Below are 18,836 nucleotides of genomic sequence, written 5' to 3'. Positions count from 1 at the left end.
TTGTGTGTGACTGAAAGACTCTAACTGTACAAACTCACGTGCGTGTGTGGACCTGTTAATCAGCTAGGAGGCAAAAAAAGTATAATCTAGGAGTTGCACACAGTCTTCCTGGCTAGGAAACAACTTTTAAAACTACCCAAGCTTGCTACAGCATAAATCTGTGTTCTGGCCACCTGTTTCAGTATAACTTGTCTACTTCAAACAACTCACCTTGGATTACACTTTCATTCCAGGTTTCTTGCACTTTGATCACTGGATAATTCACTTTGATTAGAGGCATATTGAAAAATGTCTGATTCTGGTAATCTCAGGTTTGGCTTGCAGTTGCTTTATTATTGGAGCACCTCTTGTTTTTTCTGTGTGTGAAGACCAGTATTTGAAGGCATTTATTACAAACACTAGAAAATTATATGGTCTGAGTGCCTACGCAGTGTTTCCCAAGTAAATTTTCACTACTGTGTAACAGTTGTTCAGTAGATATTTTACCAAATTAACATGCTTTAACAATTTTCTTAACAGAACATGAATTTCTATGAACAGAGTAACAGTGTTGGTTTCTGTAATGGAAGTTCTTCCTTAGCAAGCCGCTTGAAAAGCAGTGTTTGTTACCTTCTGGGCAATGGAAATGAATGTCCTTTTTATGGTCGCTATGCGTTTGGGATTTTTGTGGAGTTTTTTTCCAGCTGTTTAAACTTGTTTTTATTTGGGGGGAGGTTGCTGGTTATTTTTTTGTTTGTTTGGGGAGGGGGGTGAGTTTTTGGGGTTGTTTGTTTTTGGGGGGTGTTTTTTTGTTTTGTTTCTTTTAAGCCATGAGAATTTGAGACTTTGGAAATATTTATCCTTATTTATTGACTCATGTTGTCTTTTTGGCAGCAACAGAGTGACTTTTGTGAAACAGCTTGACCATGTGAACTTCCAGCAGCCGAATTCACAATTCCAGGGCATGATTTGAGCAAGACTACCTGCTATATATATTATGTCTAGCATTAAATTATTGACAGAGTATAAAGCCAACAGTACCAAATATTTAAATGGTAGAAAACAGCAAGTGTTGCTGCTTTTCTGAACAACAAACTTTTTTCATTTTCAATATAGTTAGTGTGTCTGGAGATGTTGGGACTACTATTGATTTTTTTTTTTTCTTTAACTCAACCTTCAGTGTAGGACTCTAAAAATAGGTGCATATGGCTGAATCGTCGAATAGTTTGGGTGGGAAGGAACCTTTAAAGGTCGTTTAGTCCAACCTCCCTGCAATGAGCAGGGACATCTTCAAGTAAATCAGGCCCTGTCCAACCTGACCTTGAATGTTGCCAGGGATGGGGCATCTACCACCTCTCTTGGCAACCTGTGCCAGGATTTCACCACCCTCGTTGTCAAAAATTTCATCCTTACATTTAGTCTAAATCTACCCTCTTTTAGTTTAAAACCGTTACCCTTTGTCCTGTCGCAACAGGCCCTGCTAAAAAGCCTCTCGCCTCTCCCCATCTTTCTTGTACTGGAAGGCTGCAAGAAGGTCTCAAACAACTGGAAAAGAGAAGGCTCCAAGGAGACCACCTTGAAGAAAGATGGGGAGAGGCTTTTTTGCTGTTGATATAGGACAAAGGGTACTGGTTTTAAACTAAAAAAGGGTAGTTTTAGACTAGATAGAAGGAAGAAATTGTTCACAATAAGGATGGTGAAACACTGGCACAGGTTGCCCAGAGAGGTGGTAGATGCCCCATCCCTGGCAACATTCACGGTCAGGTTGGGCGGGGCTCTGAGCAACCTGATCTAGTTGAAGATGTCCCTGTTCATTGCAGGGGGTTTGGACTAGATGACCTTTAAAGGTCCCTTCTAACCCAAAGATTCTGTGATTAAAACAAGAAGCAGAATCCTTGAAACCGGAAAAATAAGATGATGGTAACTTGTGTTCCTGTTACGTTTAAGCTCACTTAAGAGACTCAAGCTTGTCAGTGCATGTACTTCAGCAACTTTCTTTTGTTAGAGTTGTGCACTCATTACTGTAAAATTTGGCCAGAATGGTGGGATAGAAGCAATGCAGCAAACCATTTGAAGACAAGTAGTAGTTTTTGGAAAAGGTTTTGTAAATTTAGGCTTGGCTTTAAAGCAGAGGAGCCTCAGTTTATTGGTGTGATGTTTTTACTTATTTCTCTTCTAAATCCTTTTTAGAAATGAATTAATGAATTTGTATAAACTAGAAAGATGGACATGTTGCTCTTCGTTCATTGGAAATAGAACTCATTTCAAGTTGGTTCTATGTCCTTCAGTTAAAGATTGGTGGTTAAGAGTTAGTTGGTATTTTTATTAACAAAAATGAAGGTTTTCCGGGTTTGTATACCGAAGAGTAATCTACTACAGTTTCAGTTTTTCTGTGCTCATTTTTTCAGATTACAACTGATGGGAAACCCAAGATAATTGATATAATTGATACAACAGGCAGTGGTGATGTAACTACATGTACCGTTGCAGAACCTAAAGATGGGGAAATTACCGGTCTTTCTGGAAGAACTTTAAAAGTGAGTATTTGGTGGTACAGAGACACCACTGGGCATCATCTATCTTTCTTGTTTAACAAAAAAATTAGCACCTGTTTTGGTTTCTGCAGAACTTATTTCCTTTTAACTAGATCTTATCCAAAACTAATACTTTGTTTGCTCATTTTCATACAGATTGCTTGATTATATGACATTTCTATGACTTTTCATATGTTGTTATACTGAATATTCCCTGTAGCTGAATGAGGTTGTGTACAGAGTTTTGCTGGGGGCTTGATAATTTAATTACTCTGTTCAAATCAGTGTCTGATATATTTTTTGGAAGTTGGCTGAACAAAACATGTTAACATGCTTTAAAAATATCAGACAAGGTTCTGTCTTTAAAAGTACTAATATATTCCACATGTGTATAAACTACAAGAGCAATCGTGTTAAGCTTGTGGTAAATAGTTCTAGAGACTGAAAAATCTGTGAGGAATGAGTTGTATGCTCACTGCATTCTCACTATGAATAGAACAGAAATTGTCTATGGTTTTCAGAAAGGATCCAGTGAGATCTAGTAGAAGTCTCGGCTACATAGAACTGCTGATGTTACTGACATGTTATTGATTGGCTGGTTAGATTGATGAGGTGATATGGGGGCATCACATCTTTGGATCTCTCCATGCTGATAGCTTTTTATTCTGCATTTTGCACAGAATATGATTGTAAGGGTGAATCTGTTGCTCTCTTTTGCTGTTACTACTAGGAATGGTGAATATGATATACTGAGAGTCTAAACTACAGCAAGATAGAAAATTAGATACTCAGATGTTTATTGTGACCTCTAACCATAAGACCCCTTCATGCTAGTGTGCTTCTTTTCATTTATAGTGCTGTAATTTCCCCAGACCTCTACCCCAAAAAAGTCTTTGCTGAGGCTGTTATGTTTTAAAAGCAGAGTGTCAGGGCAACTGATACTTAAAGATGTTCAACGGCAGTCTCACATGAATTGATACTGACTCCTTTGTAACTGGATTGAAATTGCTATGTCATGTTGTTGAAACTTAGTGCAGTAGTTACTGTCATGGAGACAGGGAATTAAATGTGTGATATTTACAAGCCTGTTGTGCTAAACTGTCTTACACAGTGTTGATTATTTTTTTAATGCCATTAGTTAACCTATTTCTCAATATACTTTTCTGTAGATTCCAGCAAACTGGGTAAATCCTTCAGGCAAATATCACATTGGCATAAAAAATGGCTATGATATCTATCCTAAAGCTCTTAAGGAGAGGATTCAGGTAAGGAATTACATTTCGCTTCTGGTGTATAGTCATATTTCACTGTTCTGATTCCTGAGTTTTTCTAGGAAACTACAGTATGTGATTTGCTAGCACATGTAGGCTGCTAGACAGAGCTTGAGAGCTATTCTCTCACTGATTTTTGTGTAGTTTTGACATGATCCATTTCTTCTATGACCTTTCAGAAGAACAGGAGGTGGCCTGGTGGTCCTCTTCACAGTGAGCCATTGAGTCAAAAAGTCTAGAAATTACTGATATCTGTTTCTTTTCTCTGTGTATCAATTGATGTTTACTTATAGTATTGCATGAACTTTTTTAGTCATTGTATCTCAAATTAGAATTGTCAAATTATTTTTGTAGTCTTCATACTTTGACATACGTATCTGTCAATATATTCAGGAACCTGGTTTTGTTTTACAGAAAGAACGAAAGGAAAAGCTCTGGGATCCTGTTCACAGACTGGCTCTAGCAGAGGCCTGTAGGAAACAAGAAGAATTTGATGCTGCTCATAGCTCTCCCTCCCAGGTTCGTATAAGTCTAAATGAATTTGTTGCTGTTTGCAACAATTTGTTGCGGGTTGAGAGGATTAAAATATTTTATTGGATGAGTGAAGGGTAAGATACTTGTGATTATTGTCGCAGGTAACTTACCAGTGTGTCTTCTGATTAACTTAAGAAGTCTGTACATGGATGGTTGATTTTGCTTAATGTTGTTAACTTTTGAAACTTGTTGCCAAATATGAAAAGGGTATTACTTCAAATACTTTGTAGCATATTTTTAGTATGTTTTATTTTTAATTTTATCTGCTCTTTTTTGAGGCTGTCATCTTTGCTGTGCTTAAAGTGGGAATCTTCTAAACATATCCTTTCTTTTCTAAACTCGGTACTATTTCAGTGAAGTATCAAAAATGCTTCAGGTCACTTCTGTATTGTTTAACAATGTGTAAAAAAAAAAAAAAAGGGGGGGGGGCTTTAAATATTACAGTTACAGAAATTTGAACTAGTTATAAATAATAGGCCAAAAATAAATACTGCACTTGTTGAAGACCATGGAACTTTTAGAAGTTTGTGACTCTTAGGATAGTCTTACATCCTTGATGAAGTAATGGAACAAATGTATAGCATCAGAAAGGAATATAGGAATAGATAGGATCTTGCAATAATTTCAGAAATACTCTAATTATTTTTGTTGCCTTATTAGGTAAATAAGCTAATAAAGGAAGAACTTCAAAATCAAGTGGAACTGTTGAATTCTTTTGAGAAAAAATATAGTGATCCTGGCCCAGTATATGATTGTCTAGTATGGAATGACGGTGAGACCTGGAGGTAAATGCCTAAACTTGTCTTGTTCTACACATAAAGCAAGAGCTTGCATTGAAGACTGTGAAACTTATAACTCTGCCTTTTTAAGAGGTCTTAAACATGATTTGCTTTAAAATAATCCTGCTCTATCACTTCAGTTTCATGACAAAGTTCTGATCCCAAATGAAGATGGGGTAGAATGAAGTCTTATTAAAGACAGCATGGTATAAAGTGTCAGCTTGTGGGTTTTTCCTCTGAGGCAGAGTAAAATTGCTTTGAGTATCCATTGGTGATAGGGAAAAAAACCTAAAAAAATCAAAACACAGAAGTCTTTGCACAAACTTCATGATGTTATATGGGACTTCCATATGATATGAGTATCAGTCAAGAAAACAGTGGGTAAGACTTCAAATGTTTGTGTGCCAGCACTGAACAACTAGCTTTAGTAAAATTTCTTCCTTGACAAAATTGCCTGAGTTTCCATATGCTTGCTTTTCAAAGACAGATTTATTTGAATTTAGTAGCATTTGAAAATCAATTTAGAGATCTTTGTAGTTGCTGAATCTAAATGTGAACATCAAGGTTTAAAAATATTGACTTGAAGTAAGATACCCTAAAGACAGACCAGGCTTCTTGAAGTCTTTGTGGTACTGTTTGCTGGGGTGGGGGAGGAGATTACCAAAATTTTACAGCAGCTGGAAAATGCCTTTGTTGTTGTTTTTATGAACAGAGCCTGCATAGATACAAGTGAGAATGGTGACTTAACTAGCTGTACAGTGCTGAGAACCTACAAAGAGGCTCAGGAATACGGATCTTTTGGAACATCTGAGATGTTGAATTATTCCGTTAATATATATGATGATGGAAACCTTCTTTCCATTGTGACAAGTGGAGGTAAATTAATGTAATCTTAAGAAAAATTTGCTGCTGGGTAGGTATCATGAGAAGCAGCAGTTTGTATTGCGTTCTGATTCTGATATTTGGGATGGCTCAGGGCAGCTGTCTTAATACAACATTCATTACTATGGCAATTGGGATTGATATTCACATTTCCTGAACTAGAACTATAATGACAGCTTGTTACCACACTTGCTTGCATTTTTGTCTGAAATATTGTTGGCTTTCTGTTCATATGCATGTATACATAGAATGTGTATACTCAGCTACTCTTTAAGATATTCCTGCATCTTAAAGTCTAAAATAGAGGACCTTCTTTCAAACTACTTTTTATGTTTTGTTTCTTAAATACAGGGTGATGATTGATTTTTAGTTGTTGTCCTTTGTGCTTGTATTAAGAATCTTAAATCACAGAATCATTTAGGTTGGAAAAGACCCTTTAAGACCATCAAGTGCAACTGTCAAGTCAACACTACCAAGCCCACTAAACCATATCCTGGAGTGCTGCATCCACACGTTTTTTGAACACTTCCAGTGATGATGACTCTACTTCCCTGGGCAGCCTGTTCCAATGTTTGACCACTCTCCCAGGAAAAATTTATTTACTAATATCCAGTCTAAACCTCGCCTGGCACAACTTGAGGCCATTTCCTCTCTTTCTATAACAAGTTACTTGGGAGAAGAGACCACCACCCTCCTCACCACAACCCCCTTTCAGGTAGCTGTAGAGAGTGATAAGGTCTCCCCTCAGCCTCCTCTTCCCCAGACTTGACTTAACCCCAGTTCCCTCAGCCACTCCTCATAAGGCTTGTGCTCCAGACCCTCACCAGCTTTGACTTCTCTGGACGCCCTCCAGCAACTCAATGTCTGTGTAGTGAGGGGCCCAAAACTGAACAGAGTATTTGAGGTGTGCCCTCACCAGTGCCAGGTACGAGGGGGGACGATACATGCTTGGGTGCACTATTTCTGCTACAGGCCAGGATGCTGTTGGCTGCCTTTGCCACCTGGGCGCACTGCTGGCTTATATTCAGCCAGCTGTTGACAAATAGCTCCATGTCCTTTTCCATGGGGCAGCTTTCCACCCACTCTTTCCGAAGCCTATACCATTGTGTAGGGTTGTTGTGACAGAAGTGCAGGACCTGATACTTAGCCTTGTTGAACCTCATACAGTTGGCCTCGATCCAGCCACTCACAGGATCACAGAGTGGTAGGCGTTGGCAGGGACCTCTGAAGATCATCTGGTTGAACCCCCCCCTGCCAAAGCAGGATCACCTGGGGCAGGTTGTACAGGAAGGTGTCCAGTTGGGTTTTGAAGGTCTCCAGAGAAGGAGACTCCACAACCTCTCTGGACAGCCTCTTCCAGTGCTCTATCACCCTCACAGTAAAGAAGTTTTTCCTCATGTCAAGGTGGAACTTCTTGTGCTCCAGTTTATGCCCATTGCCTGTTGTCCTACCATTGGGCACTACTGAAAAGAGACTGGCTCCATCCTCCTGACAGCCACCCTTCCTTCAGATATTTATAGACATTGATATAGTCCCCTCTCAGCCTTCTCTTCTCCAGACTAAACAGCCCCAGGTCCCTCAGCCCTTCCTCATAAGAGAGATGTTCCAGTCCCTTAATCATCCTCGTAGCCCTCTGTTGGACTCTCTCCAAAAGTTCCCTATCTCTCTTGAACTGGGGAAGCCCAGAACTGGACACAGTACTATCCAGCTCCCTTTGTAGAACCTTCCTACCCTCAAGCAGATCAACACCCCAACCCAACTTGATGTCATTTGCAAACTTACTGAGTGAGCACTCAATCGCCTTTTCAATATCATTGAAAAAGATATTAAACAGAACTGGGCCCTGTACTGAGCCCTGGGGAACACCACTTGTGACTGGCCGCCAGCTGGACTTAGATACTTACAGCTCAATAAGTGAAAATTTAATTGAGCTGTAGTATATTAAATTGGTATAAATGAAGTTCACTAAACATGCAATGATACAACTTTTCATTTGCTCAGGAGCACATGGAACACATGTGGCTAGTATTGCAGCTGGATATTTTCCAGAAGAACCAGAACGAAATGGTGTGGCTCCTGGAGCTCAGATTCTTGCAATCAAGATTGGCGATACGAGACTAAGTACAATGGAAACGGGCACTGGTCTAATAAGAGCTGTGGGTATTTCACTGAGTAAATGATTAATCTCAGCAGTGTGACTTAACTGAAGATTATTATGGAACACTTTCTGCTCTACTTGTTTATAGACTGTGTTTATGGTTCTAGAATACTTCCAACAAAAAAAAACCACACCAAAAAACCCCCACCCCCCTCCAAAAAAAACCAAAACAAAAATAACCCAACCAAAAAAAGCCACAGAACCAACCAGAATTTATTTTAAAACATACCTTAAGACTAATGTTTTAATATAAAACAAGGCTTCTGTTGTGTAGAGCACTTACAGGTTTTTCAGACTGATAGAGTTGCAGTATGTCTGGCTAGCTTGACACATGGGCTCAGTTACTTGTATGCTTATTTAAAGTTCCTTATTCTGTGTTGTGAGTGTGGGTTTTTCTGTAGTTATTTAGGTAACTATAGAATGCTTAAATACTTAAATAAATTTAGAATAGATAGGAGTATCTACCCATGTGGCTGAATTTTTTTAAAATCTGTTTCTTAAGAGTGAGGAAAAATGCCATTCCTCTTTAATAATGAAAGGCCTAAGGCCTTTTCCATGTGGTGAGTTGATGGGGGAAAAATTTTACACAAGAAAAGGAACTGAAAACAGAATATTCTATTTGTGGCCTGTAGAATATCTTGCTATAGGAACATGAAGATATACAGTAATGGTTTTGAGTCTCTTTTGAATTTAAACAAACTGCACAGGAAAGGAGAAATTAATGTTATTAAGGACAGGCATTTGAGACAATACTAATGATGTCTGCAGTTTTATTTTAGGGTAATGTCTTTATTTATAGCTTGGAACACGGCAAGAATAAGACTGTTCCGGGAGTGTTGTTTTTTTATTATTATTCTGTTCACTGGGAAAAAAACACTTAAGTTTTTTTTAAAACTTAAAATTATTTTCTTCTGTAGAGTCAAAAGAAATTTATCTATTTTTCTTAGATCTGTAGCGGATCAGTTTAAGCAGATGTTTTTTGCCATTGCTTAGGTGACTTACTCTATGACTAGTATGTATTTTGGCTTTTATTTTTACTTTATCAGATGATAGAAGCAATAAAATACAAATGTGATCTTGTCAACTATAGCTACGGAGAGGCAACACATTGGCCAAATTCTGGGTGAGTACTACTGTGGTTAATATAAGTATTTTAATATAGAAGTGGAATTACATTTGTTGACCTCTGTCTAAATGAACTGTCAGTAAGAATGAATTGTCCAGGCCCAAATCATTCATATCCAATTGCAATTTACATTTTTAACTGTCTTCCAAAGTTAAGTAAACCTATCAAAAGTGCTGTTGATTTATAATACAAAGACTATTTTAGAATAATAAATAATTTTTGTAGTTGGAACACCACATAATCTGCGGGTTTTTTTTGAAGACCTAATATTGCTACATAACTGTTACTCCTTTTTAAAACCAGAAGATATTTTTTTGTGGTCGGTTTCTGTAGAGGAACCACCTCTGCAAGGTGTGGGAAGCACTTGCATGATATACTTTGCATGATATTCCTTGTTCTGTGACTGGCCACAGAAATTGTGTGTGTTTTGCCTTATGGGAAGAAAGCAATATTGATGATTAAATGACTTATTTTTTTTCTCTTATCTCAGGAGAATTTGTGAAGTAATTAATGAAGCAGTGTGGAAACACAACGTAATCTATGTTTCAAGTGCAGGAAATAATGGCCCTTGCCTTTCTACAGTAGGATGTCCTGGTGGAACTACCTCTAGTGTAATAGGTAAATAATTTGTTTTGAAAAAAAAAAAAAATTTGGCAGTATTCAGCTTGTGTCTTTTCGATCTTTTTACTCATCTTACATGTTTGAGACCACTAGTTGATTGCTGAACTAAATCTAAATAAATATTGAAGACTACTGGGCTACAGGATTAATTCTGAGGGAGGCACTTGTATGCTTAGGTATAAAAATTTCGATTGATATCTTCTTACAATTCAAGACCTTACTTATGAAAGAGGCGGATGTTCTTGATTTGATGTGGCTTTGTATAAAATTACTGTGTTACGTAAGATGCTTGTTTAAATCTCAGAATTCTCATGCAAGGAGACTAGCATGTAGACTTGAAAGTTGTAGAGGCACTATTTCAGGACAGCTAGTAGCATTAATGCTGATTTCTTTCTAAGAGTTAATCTGTAATTACTCCACTAGTAAAACTGGGGGTTGGAACTGGAACTACCAAGCTCTTTTCAGGTCTGCATTGGCTTTGCTCTTACAGTGCATGTACTGTGTCAATTCAGCTTACTTCTTTCCTTTTTCTAGAGACTGAGTGATCATTCACTCTGCATGCAAAGTAGCTTGCTGCTTGTCCTCCACATGGACTGAACCACATAGGGGTTTTTTTTGGTTTTTGAGGCTGAAGCAAAATACAGTTGACAGGCCGGACTAGTTCACACAGACAGCATGGACATGGACCTTGACAAATTTGTTTGTCAGCATGGTATGGTAGTATTCTACCATCCTGATAGTGCTTGTGCCATAAAAAAGATGGAGTGTACGCTTTAGAATAGGCGCAGGGTATGGATGCAGTGTGCATCTTTGACATTGTGTTCTAAAAATACAACTTTAGCAGGCTTTGACATAGTCATTTATATGCTCTGGGCACTTTGAACTGATGTACAGGACAGTAATAACTGTCTCGTCACTGTGATGAGCTGTATGGATGTGGCCATCTGCTCCAGGTGGTGTAGCTGAGAGTCATGTGAACATGAACCAATTCACACAGATTGCTTTGAGGTATGGTTGGTGTAGTTTGTAACAGTGTAAACACAGCCAAAGGGGTGCGGGAGAGAGTGGAGACATGTAAAAGTGATCTGTTGTGAAAGAAATGTAGAAAGTGAATACATTCTATTCCAGTTGAATAAAAATGAAACTTTGAAGTTTACATAATATTTTAATATTATACAGTATGACCATCAGCATTGTTACTGCATAGCATGCTATTTTACATTTGCTTTGTACAAATATCTAGATTTAATGAGATGGACAATGTGTGTTTCTGTTTTTAAATGTCAAGCAAAAATTCTTCTCGTAATGAATTTAAAGGATGGAAATATTTTATTTTGCTTAAATTCATTTGACATCTGAAATACTTGAATGTGTTTTACAGGTGTTGGTGCCTATGTATCACCTGACATGATGGTTGCTGAATACTCTTTAAGAGAGAAACTGCCAGCAAATCAATACACTTGGTCATCCAGGGGCCCTAGGTAGGTTATACTAAAAGAACAAATTCATTACTTTGGGGTTCAGATGATGTAACTCAAAATCTAAAAATGTGTCATTAATACCAGAATAAAAGTATTTTTTTCCTGTGGGAACAGCGTAGGTAGCCTGCTGTTCTCAGAAGGCCTTTATATGTCAGGCTCTAGAACTCCTGGGGGACGGGGAAGACCACTGAGCTGCCTCACACAACCTGTACATTTCTGGAAAGTGTACCTGATGGGCGCAAACCTATTGAGACATGATAAAATTTGTTGAAAAGTTATTTGGAAATTTGTTCTTTTTCAGAAAATTATTTTTTCAGAGGACTTTTTCCATAGCATTTGTTTCATTAAGTTAATGTGGTGAAGTTAACTGTTCTGTTAGTGTTGAAGATTAAAAGAAATACTGTTACTGCAGTGGTGTTACTTCTGGCTTCAGTGACACGGTCGTGATGGCGCAATTTACTCAGGGTTTTGTTTGAGTCCAGTGGAGGTGTGAGTGCTTTTCTACATCACTTTATAGAAAATTATTTGAAAGATCTATAAAAAAATGTAGGGCCAACAAAACCTTCAATTTTTATCTCACGTCTCATAAATATTTGATAGTAATATGGTAGCCAAAAGAAGAAAAAAAGAAGTGTCTCTTCCTGAGTTCTTGCCTGTGTTCAGACCTTGGAATTGTTCTTGCAAGTTGTGGAGTTACTGTATATTGTCTTTCATAGGTTAGTTTGCAATATGATTGGGTGACAGAAAAAATAAAAAACATAGCTTGAGGTTGGTCCTTGGCTTATTTGCTGGTTACATAGCAAATAATAGGGTGCAAATGCTTCCCTATTAGCATTGGTTTTTAAAGTTAGTTGTCATGGTGTTTGTATTTTTACAGACAAATGTATTGTTCTAAGAATCTTACTATGTAGAATTGTCATATTTCACATAGGGAAAAGAGGAGTGTGGTCTCTGCCTTCAGCTGAGAAAGGGAGAAAGATTTGTAATTAGTATTGATATACATACACACATATACACTTACATAAAAGCTAGGTTTCGTATGCTTTGTCACTTTGTGTTGTGAAATAGTCAGAATGTGCATATGTCAGCCGGAATGCGCAAGTCTGGCCAAAGAAGGATTCCCCTTGTGTAGTGTGCAACGCACAGGTGGCTGGAGAGTTCCTAAAGCTTTGCTAGAGCAGGGTTGGGGTAGGGGACCAGTCTGTCCGATGAAGCACTAGAGGCTTTCAGGCAGATACGCTGTGCACTGCTTGGCCAGAAATGTCATGATACAGAACCTGTTGTTTGTATAGGGCTGTCATAAAATCTGCCCAGATATCCTGTATCTGTTAGCGTGGGATATAAATATGCTAAAGTAAGTTCTGCCTCTCCACAGAACTTAATAGGTCAGGTACAGTGCTGTCCTTATACAAGTGGTGCAATTTTTGTCTATCCAGAGCAAGGAAGGTGGAGTATATCTAGCTCATACAGGTGAAAACTAGATGCTGTTTTAACTGTCCTGTAGGCACCCACTCTGTTCCTAAATATGCTTGAGCAAGAAAGAAAGGTGGCTTAGGCAGCTAATCTTGATCCACCTCTTGACATTCCTTTTTTTGTCTTAGCCCCTTGCTCTCCTTGTCTCAGGTGCTGTATTGTAATTCAAAATTTGTCCTGGTAGTGAAGTGGCAACATGCAAAATTAAGAGATCTGGATTTTGGATCTTTCCTAGTCTTCCTCTACCTTTTACTATTTTCCTTTAATAACTGTTAAATGGGCTACGTTTGTTTTCATGCATTTTCTAATTCAAATCCCAGAAGATACTCTGATGCCTAAACTGAAGCCTGGTGCAGAGTATTGAAGGAGTGAAAGTTTAGAAAACTTCCACTGTAAAACAGACATAGCTGATGGTTAATGTGGCATTTTAAATTACTACGTAGTGGCATGCTTTTTCTTGGGTTTAATGGGTTAATGGATTTAGTGAAGTAATATACTTGGCAATGTTCCCTAAAGCTAAAATTATCTTTTTAAGTGCATGGATAACTTCAAGATAAAGTGTGCAGAAAAAAATGTGTGGTTTTTAACCGTTCTTTTTTAATGCTAGCACTGATGGAGCCCTTGGAGTAAGTATCAGTGCCCCAGGAGGTGCTATTGCTTCTGTTCCAAACTGGACTCTGCGAGGAACACAACTCATGAATGGCACATCCATGTCTTCTCCCAATGCATGTGGAGGCATTGCATTAATATTGTCAGGTAATGTACTACAATGTTAAATCTAGATGCGTGGTCTGAAAGAGAATAAATAATTTTTTCTCTTTAAAAAAAAGAAGTGCTATAACTTTCAAATTTTTTGTTGTATCCAATAATACCCTTATTTTTAATTTCAGGACTCAAAGCTAATGATGTTCATTACACTGTTCATTCTGTCCGAAGAGCTTTAGAAAATACTGCAGTGAAAGCTGAAAACATAGAAGTATTTGCACAAGGACATGGTATTATTCAGGTACTTGCTAGCAAAAATACCAACATAACATAAATAACTGCTAGTGGAAAACTAACCCACAAAAAAGAGCAACTTTCTAGATGAGCTCACTCAATTTGTTCCCATGCTACTTGATTCTCAGATCTGATTGAAGGAGAAAGGGAGAATGTAGTGGGAGGGGAGGAGGAGTGTGATTGTTCTATTAGTTTCAGCATGCAGCTACTGTAGAATAAATGTGTTTACTAGACACATTCTTAGACTGATCAAAAAGGTATGTGGACATAAAAGCGGGATGTGGGCTTTTATCACCCACATATGGATTTGGATGCCTAAATGCTGTCCTAATGTCCAAAAATGTTTTTATGCTATTGTCAGAGTGAGCTGAACTTGTTCAGTGCAGACAAAAGCTGGAACTGTAAGTTCTGAGCAGTGAAAATGCAGAGATACCCACACTGATGAACAAAGCAGTACAGCTGCAGTTGTGCAATGACTTTGCTCTGGGCCTGCAGTGAAAAGTCTGAGCATTCATTGTATCCCGTGGACTTCTAAGTAGCTTGGAAATCTGTGATGTCGTCCTTTGTATGATGAAGACATAGTGAATGACAGTCTTCATATGCATAAGCTTAGATTCTTAAGAGCTGCTGCTGGTTTTTGCCTGCAGTTAGTCCCATCCTAGCCACAGAGAGGTACTGAGATTTTGCTCTCATTCTTATAGATGCTAGATATTAAATACTTAGCCCTAAACTCACGTTCTGGAGGTACTAGAAACTAGTAGGTAACATCCACTAAGCACATCTGTAACACTGAATTTGATACAAAAGGCAACAATGGTGGTAGCCATATCAAATAGAAACATTGCCACAGAAAAATGAAATGCACCGGTCATATCTTATGATTTAGGAGTCCATGATTAAACCATGTGTTAAAATATGTGCTTAAAACTCTGATCTGGGAGGTGGAGGCTGTTATGTGTCCACTTGTCTCAAAGGAGAGTGCCGTGATCTCCAGTGGTGAAGGTAACTCACTGTGAAGTGGAAGAGAATGTAAAATTTTGGAGTCAGTAGAATAGAAAGCAAGATAGAAGGGTGCCTTTTTAAAACACAAAAGGGAACTTGTCATGTAAGTTTATTGTGACAGCTCATTTACTTAAATCCAGGGCTGGATTTCATGGCCTGATACTCTTGCTTCATATCAATATATAAAACTTACATGGGCATCCCATATTGCATATCTCTTTAGAACTGCTCAACTTCTTGTATTATATGAAAGGTTTAAATGCTTAACTAGTGTTGCTTCACATATGAGAAGGACACCTAAATTAGTATAGTAGTTCTCGGCCTTTGAAGTCCTCTTTGTCTTTGAAGTTATCTGTAAAAACTTCTGTTATGCGTCTTTTGATGGATTTATAGCAAAGGAGAGCTGTCTTTTTTTGGTTTTTTACTTTCTGTGCTCTGTGTGGCTGTTGCAGACTGAAAATGTTGCCTCATTTTCTATACTGTGTATCATGTAAGGTGCAACAGTGTGGCTCAGGTAACACGTGAGTTACTTCACTGTTCATTGCTGTGCTTGCTGAACACTTCGTATTGCAGATAATATGCATGAATTGCTGTTAAATTGAAATTTGTTAATTTAGACTGTGTTCTTTTTAACAGGTTGATAAAGCCTATGACTACCTCGTTCAGAATTCATCATTCACAAGTAACGTAGGCTTTACGGTTACTGTTGGCAGCAACCGTGGAATCTACCTCAGAGATCCTGCCCAGATAGCTGCACCTTCTGATCATGGAGTTGGCATAGAACCTGTCTTTCCTGAAAATACAGGTAGGAAAGAGCTTTTGTATGGGGAGGGGGAATGGGGGGAAGGGATAAAGTATAATCTTTTAAACAAAAAAGCTGTGATAATGAGGAGCGGTAGGAATTTGTATCGTAAAAGGAGTAAGTGCAACTATAAATTTCATGGTAAATGAAGGCATGCAGTTAAACAACTTTTCCATTCTAACCTCAGACTTAATAACTACAGCACTTCCATGTTTGGGGAGAGTCTGCTGCTTCATGCTTCCTGTCGCTGAAAAAAAGAGATGTCTCTTTGTTCCAAAGAAATTTAAAGCAAAGTTGTGGGACCAGAGAATAATGTGAAAAAATAATCAAATATCCCTAATATTTCATGACATTATAGAACTCCAGTGTTTTTGTTGTAGATAACTCTTGGCAAAGAACTATTGTTGCTCTAAACATGAAAGAACTTACCCAGAAACTGGTTTCTCAGTTATTTAAAGACTATAAATTCTAGAATTGGACTTTATCGAAGTTTCCACAACCTGAGAAAAATATTAATTTAACAAACTAGACTTATATTCAGTAGCCAATAATAGATAAACAAAAATATATCTAAAGGCAATACAAGAATACTCTTTTGCCCTGCTTTACTTTATTAAAAACAAATTGGAGCTCACTGAGAGACTGATTTACATTGTATTCAGAAAGTGATTCAAGTGAGAGCTTGTTACTGAGATGAATTCCTTTCCTAAAACCAGTGATCCCCAAGAAGGTTGGCATGTGACAAAGGGGTGAGTTTGTTTAGGGGAAGAAAGGGCATGAATCGGGACAAGTTACTGACTCAGAGTAACTTAGTTGTTGGACAGCTTACACTGCAATCGGTGCTTTTTAGATTTACCGTGTGACACAGAGAAATAAAATAATTGTATGATAGACTCTTCTGCAGGAAGCAAACAATCTGAAAACATACTTAGATATTTGTAATGGATGACTGGCTTGTAGCATGATGTTGTTTCCCTAGTACCTGTTCAGTTGTTATTTCTGTGCTGTGTGTGGTGTCTTCAACAAGACTGAGTTTGAGAAACTTTAGTAAGAGGTTAAGGGAATCTCAGTCTTAATCTGCTCAGTCTGTCTGTTGAAGTTCTCTTTGAGCTTTTATTGCTTCTCATGTTCCTATGAGGCAATTACATCAATAGAGTGCTCCTTTCTCTACTTAACAAAGATGTAATGAAATGTCTGAAAATTAAGCTGAGATTAATTCAGACTAGAAAATGTGGAAATTTTTTTTCAAAGTGTCATTAATCTTTAGAGCAGGAGAAAGCTGATTTTTAATCACTTAAACATTTCAGATAGGGTTGGATGCTTTTCTGGAAGCTGTGCTTTAACCATAGCTTTTTTGACATGGAAGCTAATTTGTGAAATCCGGCTAAATTGACTGCAAGTCAGACTTGATTATCATAGTAATTTTTAATAGACTTTACCTCTCACTTAGGTTGCTCTATAACATAATTTGGTAATTAGCATAAGCTTAAGAATCAGTGCAATTGCTTTTTATTGTATTTCTCTGCATTAGGCAAGACTTTGTATCTATACAAGAAAGTTTATACCTATTTCCAGACTATGTTGTGGGCAACTGAAGCATTGCTTATTAGCCTACCTTTGACTTTGTCAGGTTTGACTGTTTCAAGGCAGAAAATTTCAACGTTAGATATTACCTTAATTTTACTGTACACTGCTGCTATTCTACTTTTCTCAAGTTAAAAGAAATAATATAGAACACTGTCATTTGTGGAGAATCTGACATCCGGGGCCCCTAAGGAATTGGTTCCTATTACATTTTATTTATGTGTACATTTTAATGGCAAATACTGTGTTATAGTAGAATATGAGCCCATATTTGTGTTATTGATTGGTTTTTGAAATTTGTTTCTTGACAGAAAACACTGAAAGAATATCTCTCCAGCTGCATTTAGCTTTAACTTCAAATGCACCGTGGGTCCAATGTCCTAGTCATTTAGAGCTTATGAACCAGTGTCGACACATAAATATTCGTGTGGATCCACGTGGCCTGAGGGAAGGACTACATTTTACAGAGGTATGGAAGTATTGGTGTTCTAAGCAAGATTTGCTTTTCATGTGATCTCTGTCAACTTTTTATAGAAGTAGTTTTTGAGGAGATAAAAGCTGTGTGCTGTACAGACAGAAAATACTGCCACACTCCATTTCACTATACAGTCTGAATCCAGAGTTCAGCAGTAGTTGTGCTATGCAGTGTTGTATAGCACATGCCGATGGGACTTTGAGCATCTGTGTTTAAAAAATAAAAGCATATAAAAAAATAAACCAAATAAGTAACAATTGGTTAAGGTTTTTCCTCTGGATATATTATCACCTTTGACTAGCTGGCTCAATTCTTTATTATTATTGGGGACAAATTGATGGTGGAACAAATTTTCAGAGAGAGTATTTAAAGCTTGTCCATGAAAGGCATGGTAAATCGAACTGTATTTTCTCAAATATAATCCTGGAAAGTAAGGATTAAAATATTTTTAATACAACAGCAAAAATAGTTAAAATAAAATAATAAGGCTGTTGGAGACAAATCTGAGTTGAAACTAGGTCAAGATTTTGATATAGAGACTATCAAATGAGGGTTAAAAGCTTGAAAACTTCTGGGGAAAGACTGAAATGTGTGGAAGTATGGAAACTATTTTTTTTTTCTTGGTGAAAGTTTCTGGTTTACTATTTCTAGGGTGACAGTGGTCAAATTAAGATCTCTTTTTCTCAGTGGTAACTACAAAGATTCAAAATACTCAGCAACTACCTTAAGTTTAATGTTGTCTTCTATAATCTTATTTTGATGAAAGATTTAAGTGTCTGTATTTTGTTTTGTTAGGTGTGTGGATATGACATAGCAACACCTAATGCAGGCCCTCTGTTCAGAGTTCCAGTAACTGTTGTTATACCAACAAGGTCAGTAAACCCAGGCTTTATCTGCATTTTTTAAGTGTAGTTTTCTGTACCCACTTTACTTGCTGTCATTTATTTCGCCACCTTCTTCCTCTGGGAGTCCTTGAACTTACTACTGACATTGATATGGGATCAGAGACCTGAAATGATTGTCACAGAAGACTTACACAGCAGTGGCTTTTTTGTAGTTTTGATTGTGGCAGCCAGAAGGCAGTGTGTTCTGGTGGGCTTAGCCGTGGTGGCAGCAGCTTCCTGGTCCATCAGAAT

The 18,836-nt window shown here is 37.7% G+C and overlaps 1 protein-coding gene across 1 annotated transcript in view; it reads left to right on the top strand.

Moving 5' to 3' along the window:
• Positions 1–18,836, top strand: part of TPP2 (tripeptidyl peptidase 2) — a gene marked incomplete at its 3' end in the record, with an annotated part of 54,567 nt that overhangs the window by 4,940 nt on the left and 30,791 nt on the right. The window contains exons 2-15 of the mRNA XM_081999557.1: positions 2,388–2,516; positions 3,683–3,778; positions 4,199–4,303; positions 4,979–5,103; positions 5,810–5,973; positions 7,981–8,135; positions 9,184–9,260; positions 9,754–9,881; positions 11,266–11,365; positions 13,446–13,594; positions 13,729–13,844; positions 15,476–15,644; positions 17,537–17,694; positions 18,496–18,572. Coding sequence (XP_081855683.1) covers positions 2,388–2,516; positions 3,683–3,778; positions 4,199–4,303; positions 4,979–5,103; positions 5,810–5,973; positions 7,981–8,135; positions 9,184–9,260; positions 9,754–9,881; positions 11,266–11,365; positions 13,446–13,594; positions 13,729–13,844; positions 15,476–15,644; positions 17,537–17,694; positions 18,496–18,572 — 1,748 coding nt within the window. The remainder of the gene's footprint in view (positions 1–2,387; positions 2,517–3,682; positions 3,779–4,198; positions 4,304–4,978; positions 5,104–5,809; positions 5,974–7,980; positions 8,136–9,183; positions 9,261–9,753; positions 9,882–11,265; positions 11,366–13,445; positions 13,595–13,728; positions 13,845–15,475; positions 15,645–17,536; positions 17,695–18,495; positions 18,573–18,836) is intronic.

Source organism: Phaethon aethereus (genome assembly GCF_964289735.1).
Source record: "Phaethon aethereus genome assembly, chromosome: 1".
Lineage (NCBI taxonomy): Eukaryota > Metazoa > Chordata > Aves > Phaethontiformes > Phaethontidae > Phaethon > Phaethon aethereus.
Note: the sequence above shows the minus strand (reverse complement) of the source record. Positions and strands in the feature narration are given on the sequence as shown.